Here is a 12,208-nt window from a genome sequence, read left to right as displayed (position 1 = left end):
AGGTTAAGAACCACTGTTCTATACAATACATTTCTACTCCCTCTTCACTTTTTGGCCATTTTCTCATCTGGGTAAAAAAATCTTAAATGTCCTCTTAAATGTCCTCTTAAATGTCCTCCTCACTACTCCTAATTCTTTTGGACCTTATGAGCCCTTTTAAGGGTTAAGATCCTTTATAAATACCTTTTATCTTTACTAGGATCTTCTCTTTCATTTTAAGAGGGAACGCCCAACATTTCTCAGAATTTTCTTAGAATTTCGTCAATAGGAGAAACTCTTTGAAGTAAGATATTTCATGAATATGGACCCAGATTTATTCTTAGCATTGTACTCACATGATGCAAGTTCTCTTTTCCTCCAACAAACCTCCAAGTCACAAGAATATATTGGTCTGTATGATTGAACTGACTAAGACATATAACTGTCCGTGTTGATTTCTTACTTCTGCAATTTTGGCAACAAATTTAATTTCCTAAATGATCTTTATAAATATTCTTCCTGATTGTAAGGTTTTTAAAGAAATATTTCTCATTTTTGTTTATGAGATTTATGATAAATATTATGCTGTAAATTAAAAAAAAACAACAACTAAGAAATGGTAAGAAAAGAACTAATCAAAATGGTATTTTTTCCCCCTTGATGTTATACATTATTCTAATTACCGTTTTAATTAAAATTTTCCTATATACAAATATTTATATCAGCGATCCACTATTGAAGGCAAATAGTGATTGGTTTATCTAGTTTTTATTGTTCTGTTTACCTGTAACATCTTGCCTTAAAATTAATAAATGAGCAAATAAAGAAACTGAATAGATGAATGCATAAATTGTTAAATAAATCCATAAATAATATAAGGACACTGTAGAATAACATTACATAAACCACCACCACTACTACTAATTATTCATTCATTCATTCATTCATCTTCTACCGCTTATCCGAACTACCTCAGGTCACGGGGAGCCTGTGCCTATCTCAGGCATCATCGGGCATCAAGGCAGGATACACCCTGGACGGAGTGCCAACCCATCGCAGGGCACACACACACACTCATTCACACACTCATTCACACACTCATTCACACACTCATTCACACACTAGGGACAATTTTCCAGAGATGCCAATCAACCTACCATGCATGTCTTTGGACTGGGGGAGGAAACCGGAGTACCCGGAGGAAACCCCTGAGGCACGGGGAGAACATGCAAACTCCACACACACAAGGTGGAGGCGGGAATCGAACCCCGACCCTGGAGGTGTGAGGCGAACGTGCTAACCACTAAGCCACCGTGCCCCCACTACTAATTATTATTATTGTATAATTACATGATCATAATAACAATAATAATAATTAGTAGTAGTATATAATTAGAACTTGTGTTCTTGATCCTATACCAACTGTCCTTGTTAAGGCTACTGCTTCCTCTCTGTCCCCTTTTATCATGGGTATTATTTATTCTTCCCTTACCACTGGAGTTGTTCCTTCTCTTTTCAAAACAGCTGCTGTAACTTCAATTCTAAAGAAACCAGGATTGGATACCAACAACCTTAATAATTTTCGTCCTATTTCTAATCTTCCTTTTATTTCTAAAATTTTGGAAAAAGTTGTTGCTGCTCAACTTCATATCCATTTGTCTGGCAATAATCTATATGAACAATTTCAATCTGGTTTTCGCCCATTTCATTGCACTGAAACGGCTCTATTGAAAATTACAAATGATTTGCTTATAGCAGCTGATTCTGGCTTACTATCCATCCTCCTACTCCTTGATCTGAGTGCAGCTTTTGATACAATTTCCCACAATATTCTTTTAGACAGGCTTTCCACTATTGGCATCACCAACACACCTCTGAAATGGTTTCATTCATATCTCTCTGATCGCACACAGTTCGTTCAACTAAAATCATTCACCTCTTCGACAGTTTCCGTTACCTCTGGTGTACCCCAGGGCTCTGTCCTGGGCCCTTTGCTATTTATTACTTACCTTTTACCCCTTGGACATATTTTTCATAAGCATCAGGTCAAGTTTCATTGCTATGCCGATGACACCCAGCTCTACCTTTCCACAAAACCACATTCCAAACTCCCTCCATCTGCTCTTACTGATTGTCTCATTGACATAAAATCATGGTTTTCAGCAAATTTTCTTAATCTAAATAGTAATAAAACAGAATTTCTCATTATAGGCACAAAATCTGTGCTTAACAAATTCTCAAATTTTCTTATTTCCATTGATGAATCTCTCATAGCTCCCTCATCTCAGGTTAAGAGTCTTGGTGTCATCTTTGATAGTACCCTTTCTTTCACCTCTCATGTAAATAATGTTACTCGGGCTGCATATTTTCACCTTCGAAATATCAATAGGCTTCGCTCCTTTCTCACGACCCAATCAACCACCACTCTTGTTCACAGTCTAATAACCTCCCGGCTTGACTACTGTAATTCCCTTCTTATTGGGCTTCCTCACAAAACCCTTCATAAGCTGCAACTTGTTCAAAATTCTTCTGCCCGCATTATCACTCGTACTTCCTCTTGTCAGGGAGCTACCTGACTCTTCTCCCGTGGGTGGAGGAAGTTACGACATCCCAGCAGGCAGCGATCCCCACGGAGTACCAGGCCTTCAAGGACGTGTTCTTTGCCCAGGCGGCTACTTGTCTCCCCCCTCACCGGCTCGGGGACTGCTGCATCGACCTGCTTCCCGGGGCTAAGCTGCCAAGGGGCCGAGTCTACCCCCTTTCCGCTCCAGAACATCAGGCTATGGAGGAGTACGTCCAGCAGGGTCTCCAGCAGGGGTATATCACTAAGTCATCCTCCCCGGCTGCGTCGAGCTTTTTCTTTGTGGGGAAGAAGGATGGGGGGCTACGTCCATGCATTGATTACCGACAGCTTAACGCCCAGATCTCCCCTCTCCGTTACCCTCTCCCGCTTGTCCCAGCAGCTCTGGAAGCCCTAAGGGAGGCACGGGTGTTCACTAAACTTGATCTCCGGAGCGCGTATAACCTGGTACGCATCAGGAAGGGGGACGAGTGGAAGACCGCCTTCATAACGCCCTCCGGACACTACGAATACCGGGTCATGCCGTACGGCCTATCTATCGCCCCAGCTGTGTTCCAGGGGTTCATGAACGAGGTGCTCCGACCCTTCCTACAAAGGTACGTCATGGTTTACATCGATGACATCCTGATATACTCGAGGAACCTGGAGGAGCACCATCACCACGTCCGTGAGGTCCTAGGGGCACTTCGTTCCCAACAGCTCTACCTTAACCTCTCCAAGTGTGAGTTTCACCGTGAGGAGGTGCAGTTTCTGGGCTACGTCATCAGTGCACGGGGGATACAGATGAACGACAGGAAGGTAAAAGCAGTGAGGAACTGGCCCGTTCTGGGGACGATTAAGGAACTCCAACGCTTCTTGGGCTTCGCTAACTTCTACCGTCGGTTCATTCAGGGTTACAGCCAGATCACCGCTCCCCTCACTCTCCTCAGGGGTAAGGCGCGGACCCTGAGGTGGACCAAGGAGGCCCAGGGGTCGTTTGAGGAGCTCCGCCAGCGCTTTTGCTCCGCTCCCGTGTTGCGTCATCCAGACCCCCGGAGGCCCTTTGTGGTGGAGGTGGACGCCTCCTCGACGGGGGTGGGGGCCGCTCTCTCTCAGCGATCAGGCACCCCACCACAGCTCCACCCGTGCGCTTTCTTCTCACACAAGCTCTCGGCGGCAGAGCAGAACTACGACATCGGCAACCGTGAGCTTCTGGCTATTAAGCTCGCCCTGGATGAGTGGAGGCACTGGTTGGAGGGTGCAGAGCACCCGTTTACTGTGGTCACAGACCACAAGAATCTCCAGTACCTGCGGGAGGCCCAGAGACTCAATGCCAGGCAGGCTCGCTGGGCCCTCTTCTTCACTCGGTTCCAATTTCACGTCACCTACCGAGCTGGGGCACTTAACGGAAAGGCCGACGCCCTGTCCTGGATGTTCGGGCCTGAGGAACCCAGACATCCGGACCCAATTCTTCCCCCTTCGATCGTCGTGGGGCCTATTGTCTGGGACATGGACAGCGAGATCCGTGCTGCCTCCATCCAGGAGCCCGCCCCCGGAGGCTGCCCTGAGGGAAGGGTCTTTGTTCCCACATCCTGCCGTGGTGGGCTAATCCAGTCGGTGCATGAGGGACCGGGCACAGGCCACCCAGGAGAGAAGAGGACAGTCCAGCTCCTTCAGGCTCACTACTGGTGGCCGAGGATGGCAGAAGAGGTTACCCGCTACGTCCAGGAGTGTTCCACCTGCGCCATGGCCAAGGTACCTCGCCACCTGCCCGTCGGCAAGTCGGTGCCGCTCCCCGTCCCTCTGTGCCCCTGGTCACACCTAGGGATCGACTTCTTGACCGACTTGCCATGGTCAGGGGGTAACACGTGTATCCTGGTAGCGGTGGACCGCTTCTCTAAAGCCTGCCGACTTGTGCCTCTGAAGGGGCTGCCCACGGCCCTCGAGACAGCCGAGGCCCTGTTTCATCATGTGTTCAGGAATTTTGGTCTCCCAGAGGAGATAGTTTCGGACCGTGGGCCCCAGTTCTCATCTCGGGTTTGGCGTGCCTTCTTCCAGCTCCTGGGGGTGTCAGTGAATCTGACCTCAGGTTACCACCCTCAGTTCAACGGCCAGGCGGAACGCAAGATTCAAGAGCTGAACAGGTACTTGAGGACTTACTGCAGCCAAGATCAGGGAGATTGGGCACGTTTCTTGCCCTGGGCGGAGTATGCTCAGAACTCGCTTCGCCAGGACTCCACGGGCCTCACCCCTTTCCAATGCGTGCTGGGGTTCCAGCCGCCCCTGTTCCCATGTTCGGACCAGCCCAGCGACGTGCCTTCGGTGGACGCCTGGTTCCGGGAGAGCAACCGGGTCTGGGAATCGGCGCACACCCAGTTGTGTCGGGCCCTCCGCAACACCTGCCGGCACGCTGACGCGAGACGTCTGGAGGCTCCTAGTTACCGCCCCGGGGATCGAGTGTGGCTCTCTACAAAGGACCTGAAGATGAAACTGCCGTGCATTGGGCCATTCAGGATCTCCAGGAAGATCAGTGACGTGTCCTACCGGCTGGAGCTGCCACAGAGGTACCGCATACACCCAACCTTTCACCTGTCCCTGCTGAAACCGTGTGTCTCGCCCATTTCTCGCCCTCCAGGTGGCCCCGTGGCGCCCGTCCAGCCGGAGGTCGTAGCTCAGCCTGGCGTCTACGCAGTGCGGGAGGTTCTTGACTCCAGACGGCGCGGGGGTCGCCTCGAATACCTGGTGGACTGGGAAGGGTACGACGCTGAGGATCTGTCTTGGGTAGCACGGCAGGACGTGCTGGACCCGGGTCTGCTAGCAGAGTTCCATGCTGCCCACCCGCACCGCCCGGCGCCCAGGGCTAGGGGTCGTCCTCGTCGCAGGGTCAGGGTGTCCGGAGCCGCCCCTGGGGGAGGGGGTGGTGTCAGGGAGCTACCTGACTCTTCTCCCGTGCGTGCCCCGCCCGCACGGAGTGGCTCGCCGGCGTACTAATTACACACACCGGACTCGCGTTTCAACCTCATCAACCACCATATATAATCCCCTCTCTCACTCTAATCTCCGTCCGTTATTATCTATGGTTCGGCTGTGCTTTTCACTACACGCCTGTGTAAATGCCCAGCTTCGCGCTTCGGCTAAAGCGCTCCCTAGGATTTGGACACAGACTGCCTTTTGCATTCACTTCCGGACTTCGTAGGCCGCGCTCCCTAGCGCACCACCGGATATATCATTGTCTCTGCTAACCAGTGTGTTTATGGCATTAAAACTGTTTGCCTTCATTTCGGCTTCCACCTCTGTGTCTGGCATAACACCTCTATCCATCATATTACACCTGTTCTGGAACAGCTTCATTGGCTTCCCATTATTTTTCGCATTAAGTATAAAATTCTTCTTCTAACATTTAAAGCTATCCACAATCTTGCACCTTCATATCTTCTTGATCTTCTTCATACTCCAAAACAAACTCGTACTCTTAGATCTTCTTCTTCCACTCATTTCATTGTTCCCTCTGTCCGTCTTGTAACTATGGGGAATAGAGCTTTCAGTTACTCTGCACCTCAGCTCTGGAACTCACTTCCATCTGAACTCCGTAATATTGTTTCGCTTTCATTATTTAAATCTCAGCTTAAAACTCATCTGTTTAGTTTAGCTTATTCTACACCATAATTTGTACTGCTGGTCTAATTTGTGTCGCAATGTAGCTATTCGATTTTGATTGTCTTTGTTGTTTTTTGTACGGTGACGTTGAGTGTTCAGAAAGGCGCCTTTAAATAAAATGTATTATTATTATTATTAGATAATAATAATATGAATTATTATTATATATTAATATGATAATAATAATTATTATATGATGTGTATATTTGTTCTTCGTGTTATTAACTACACTACATCAGGATAAATAACTTGTGATTCAGTGTATATTCACAAACAGTATATACCCTGTGTTTCCAGATTATTAGGGCAAATACACCGAGGAGCAGGTCTGTTGGGGACTAATAAAATAGTTGGGAGTGTTTATCGCCCCCTAGTGGGCGGATTGATGTGTCCACGTCTATACCTGCCCTGATGGTACTACGTGCTGCAGAACTCCTTATGGACAGTGGTCATGCTGCCCATACGCTGTGGTTGGTATTTTTCAGCAAATCACGAATGTGATAGGTTTATAAGTGTGATCATAAAATTTTGTCTGCTCCTTTAGGGTCAGTGCTGCTTTGATGGGATCCACTGCTGTCCCTTTGGTTATCACTGTGACAGCACATCCACCCACTGTTTAAGAGGAGCACTGAGATTTAATGCTTCCCAACAGATTGCTGCCATGCAGAGCAACACCATTCAGGTACAAGACTGAGCAATAACCTTTGCTCTTTCATCAATAAAGTATTACACAAATAAAAAGTCATATTTTCACACTAGGTGATAATCATTAGCAAACTGCATGCTATAAAAAGAGTTTGTGAATAGGGGAATATAGATGACTTATGACCTTAGGTAGGGTAAGCTTGTTAGATTGTTTTCTTGTTGCAGGATACAATACGATTTCATTTGTAATATTTTGGAATTATAGATTTTCTTGCAGAAAAAAATATGGGTACATTTCATTCTCTTTTTACAAGAACACCACAGAGGTGCAAAGTATTTCAACATAAAATAACCAAGTAATCCATGTAAATTTCCAGTTATACTATCTTTTGGTCAGTCGTCGGTTATTGCATCAAATCCTATGACTTCCATGTGACAATTGAATGTAATAACCAATATTGTGAAGTCCAATATTACAACACATTTATATTTAGTGTTTTGCAATTCCTAGCTCTTGTTGCTGCATATCTTGATTTATTAAGAAAACATAAAGTTAAATTCTTATTATGTAGTTATGAGAATATGGAATATTGTGGGAAAAGTTCAAGGAAAACAAGGGGGGAATGTTGTAACAACCAAATAATGCATGTAGCATCTCATATTTAATCTATGCAGGATTCATGCTGTTAGAGCGAGACAGGCTGCTGTCCCATCGGCTTCCAGTGTGATGAAGAGAGCAAAACCTGCATGAGTGACAATGGTCTTTGAGCAGAAGGTTATTCAGAGGAAAAAGAAATAAAAAGTCCTCAAATGTATTTGATCAACAAGGGAACATTTTCTTCAGGTCCATGATTAGATTTTTGTAAAGCCACAATCAACATGAGCAGTTACACAGCACATTAATAATTTTTGATTTTGAAGAACTAAGAAATGTTACAAATATAAACAGATCGATCTCCAACCCTATTAAAAAAAATCATTTAAATCCAAAAAATGTACGTGCATTATTTTTAGTTTGATTCTTTATTGTAGGTTGCGTTCCTACAATTTCTTTGTTTAGTTTTATTTTATTCCTGATATTTTATTTCTCTATTTATTCCTGCTGTTAAAATCGAGACATTTTTCATGATTATCCTGGAGGTTCCTGTGTCTGGATAATGAAATATTTTGAAGTTGTGGAAGATCAATATTTATTGTTGTAATTATCAATAATCAAAAAGAAAATAGACTTACTGTGGTTTTACAGAAACCTCCAATTTAATGAACTGCTGAATCTAAATTTCTTTATTGGTCACAAATGGTTTATGGAAATATAAATCAATAGTATTAATACTCAAAGAGCTCCTAGTTTAGCTTAAAAACAATTCTAAATAGAAATCTTTGCATAGGAGTGATTCAGGACCAATCTCAGAGCAACTTTTGTCTTAGAGAGTCAAGGTTGACCTTGTTACTAGGTTTGAAGCAATTTGAAGCTATATCTCTGATTCTGAGATGTTATCTCATGATTAGTCACAAAATTAATCCCTACATGTTCTAATTTGTAGCATTTTATTAACTCTCGATTATTATTAAATATTCTATACAATACATTTCTACTCCCTCTTCACTTTTTGGCCATTTTCTCATTTGGGTAAAAAATTCTTAAATGTCCTCTTAAATGTCCTCCTCACTACTCCTAAGTCTTTTGGACCTTATGAGCCCTTTTAAGGGTTAAGATCCTTTATAAATACCTTTTATCTTTACTAGGATCTTCTCTTTCATTTTAAGAGGGAACGCCCAACATTTCTCAGAATTTTCTTAGAATTTCGTCAATAGGAGAAACTCTTTGAAGTAAGATATTTCATGAATATGGACCCAGATTTATCATTAGTATTGTACTCACATGATGCAAGTTCTCTTTTCCTCCAACAAACCTCCAAGTCACAAGAATATATTGGTCTGTATGATTGAACTGACTAAGACATATAACTGTCCGTGTTGATTTCTTACTTCTGCAATTTTGCCAACAAATTTAATTTCCTAAATGATCTTTATAAATATTCTTCCTGTTTGTAAGGTTTTTAAAGAAATATTTCTCATTTTTGTTTATGAGATTTATGATAAATGTTATGCTGTAAATTAAAAAAACAACAACTAAGAAATGGTAAGAAAAGAATTACCGTTTTAATTAAAATTTTCCTATATACAAATATTTATATCAGCGATCCACTATTGAAGGCAAATAGTGATTGGCTTATCTAGTTTTTATTGTTCTGTTTACCTGTAACATCTTGCCTTAAAATTAGTAAATAAACAAATAAAGAAACTGAATAGATGAATGCATAAATTATTAAATAAATACATAAATAATAGGACACTGTAGAATAACATTACATAAACCACCACCACTACTACTAATTATTATTATTGTATAATTACATGATCATAATAACAATAATAATAATTATTAGTAGTATATAATTAGATAATAATAATATGAATTATTATTATATAATAATATGATAATAATAATTCTTATAACATGTGTATATTTGTGTTGTTCGTGTTATTAACTACACTACATCAGGATAAATAACTTGTAATTCAGTGTATATTCACAAACAGTACATACCCTGTGTTTCCAGATTATTAGGGCAAATACACCGAGGAGCAGGTCTGTTAGAAGAGACTAATAAAATAGTTGGGAGTGTTTATCGCCCCCTAGTGGGCGGATTGATGTGTCCATGGTAACCCAGTGTCAACATTCCGAGTTGGTGAACGTGCGCGTTGTCCGAGATGTCTGCGCTGAGTAAGAAGTTAATTCAAAACTTGGCTGAAACTCTATCTAAACAAGTTAAACACTGTAAGTATGGCAGAAATGTGTATCATATTTATCCGAATGTTACTCAGCGAAGACGAAACCTGCACGTGAGCACTACTTAAATCAATATTTAGCTATAAATTAGCTTAGCTAACTAGTTACTCATTTATTTATCATCTAAATAATGTTGATAACTGCATGTTTGCCGTGATATGACAGACTCTGGTACACCACGAGTATCAGCATTAGAGGTTTGTGGACACCTGATGTGAACATCCAGGTCCTTTTGATGTTATAATAATCTCCATTCTTCTGGGAAGGAATCCACTGTGAAAATGTAACCATTCAACCACAAAAGCTTTAGTGAGGTCAAGTGTTGTGTGAGGAGGCCCGGGGTGCAGCCAGAAGTCCAATTCATGCCATGGGGTTGAGGTCAGGACACTTGAGTTCATCCCTTCCAACCCACTGTATGCTTCTAAAACAGCTTGAAGATACCTGAAAAAACAACTGTACAGTTTTGGCTGTAAAGGATTCTTATGTCCGTGGAACAGCGAAACCTAGGCAGCCGTCTTCATCATTCTGTAGAAGTTCCAGGAGAAAAGCGTCCATGCACTAGATTCCCAAACGTCCTGCTATGATCACAAGAACCCAATATCCAAGAGTAGCAGCAGTGCAGATTATCAGACACATTATCGCACACACACACAGTATGGGTGTGATGGTCACAGGTCCACAGACATTGGGCCTTATAGTGTATATGTTTACATATTATACAATCAGTCCAGTCTGAAAAAACCCATTACTGAATGTAGTGAAATACAGTTGAATTTTAAACTGATTTTTTCCAAACAAAAAAAAAATCATGTAGATTTGTGATAAACATACAACTCCAAGCATGAAAGTGTTTTTTATATATATACAATGTGTAAATGTGTATATTATACAATGTGTAAATTCACCCAATTTCCCAAGCAACACTTCAAAGTAGTCTCATAATGTATTACAATTAGGACAAATTTTGGTTGTCGGATTTGAAAATCTATAATGTTATTTAGATGTTACTTTAATGTTACTTTGCTGTGCAGTTAATAAAACTGAAGCAGAGTATCTGATCCGGCTGTTTAACACACTGCTGGGAGAACAGACAACAGAGAGGAAAGTGCCTCATGGAGAGAGAGAGAGAGAGAGAGAGAGAGAGAGAGAGAGAGAGAGAGAGAGAGAGAGAGAGAGAGAGAGAAGGAGATTATGTCCTGTGTAATGGGACACAATCTGTGTGTGTGTGTGTGTGTGTGTGAGAGAGAGAGAGAGAGAGAGAGAGAGAGAGAGATTATGACTGGTGTTGTTTATTGTAGGTGTTTGTTGCCTTTTTTGACTTTATCATTTGTAATGTTGCCCCAATTTAAAACAGTCCGGCTCAAGCCCAGCCATTTTTAGGGTCTTGATTGAGGACAATGACCCGTCCAGAGACAAGCTGTTTCGTGTTGAGGTTTTTTCAAACCGACCATCAAATATACCCTCTCTAATGAATATGTTTTTTTCCATTGGTTGTTGCGTTAAATCTTACCCAGATAGTGCTATTTTCTGATTGGCTATTCTGTAGCCTCTTTTTTTTTTTGATTGGCTGATAAGCAGTGTTGTAATGTAACGGAGTACAAATACTTCGTTACTGTACTTAAGTAGAAATTTCACGTATCTGTACTTTACTTCGCTATTTAAATTTATGTCAACTTTCACTTTTACTCCACTACATTTCCTAGATAAAATGTATACTTTTACTCCGTTATATTTCCACTAAGCATCTTCGTTACTCGTTACTACAAAATAAAATCAGAAGAAATGTGTGCGACTGCAGTAAGGGAGGTTTGGCGAATCACTGCTAGATTGCATTACGCAGCTCTGCACGCTCTATTTCAGCGTAATTTTGCTAAAGGAAGCGGAAGCACAACTGAAACCGCCATGGAAGCACCTACTGGAGGACCTCCTGTTATCGTAGACCAGGGGTGTCCAACCAGTCAGAGACCAAGAGCCACATTTTTTACTGTGTTACCGCAAAGAGCCGCATTATACACATGGGCACATATGAACATCACCTTTCCCCCCCTGCCATTTTAAGATCGAACTTGACAGAGATTGTTTACTCAAATGATCTTGCTCCTACTGGGAAACTTTGAGGTATTTTCATCCCACGCACATGCGCGTTTGACGAAAATACCGTATTGAACTCAAGCGAAGCGAACACGCAAATTAAAAAGACACAAATACAAACTTCGATATGAAGAGCCGCATGAAACCGGGCAAAGAACCGCATGCGGCTCGGGAGCCGCGGGTTGCCCACCCCTGTCGTAGACGACCACCCCGACAATAGTGGTGAACTCGGTGAACAGGGTGAAGAAGATAACGTTATACACTCCTGGCCGTATTTGCAAGAAATGTTTCTGTACATTGGAATGAAAGATTCTTCCTACCGGATGAAGTGCCTCTTATGCCTACCGAAAATCACTGAAATTTTACTTTTTACTTTTACTTAAAATACTTAAGTACGTTAAATATCAGAAAATTACTTTTGA

The 12,208-nt window shown here is 42.4% G+C and overlaps 1 protein-coding gene across 1 annotated transcript; it reads left to right on the top strand.

Annotated features, from left to right (window-relative positions):
* Positions 1-6,582: 6,582 nt before the first annotated feature.
* LOC132837640 (granulin-1-like) lies at positions 6,583-7,861 on the top strand (the record flags this gene model as incomplete). Its single annotated transcript, XM_060857410.1, has 3 exons — positions 6,583-6,666; positions 6,741-6,878; positions 7,517-7,861. Coding segments are annotated over 3 exons (237 nt in total), but the record flags the coding sequence as incomplete, so codon positions are not given.
* Between the last annotated feature and the right edge of the window lie 4,347 nt (positions 7,862-12,208).

Source organism: Tachysurus vachellii, chromosome 21 (genome assembly GCF_030014155.1).
Source record: "Tachysurus vachellii isolate PV-2020 chromosome 21, HZAU_Pvac_v1, whole genome shotgun sequence".
NCBI classification, from domain to species: domain Eukaryota; kingdom Metazoa; phylum Chordata; class Actinopteri; order Siluriformes; family Bagridae; genus Tachysurus; species Tachysurus vachellii.
The sequence above is the reverse complement of the archived record's forward strand: the minus strand, read 5'-3'. Positions and strand labels throughout refer to the sequence as shown.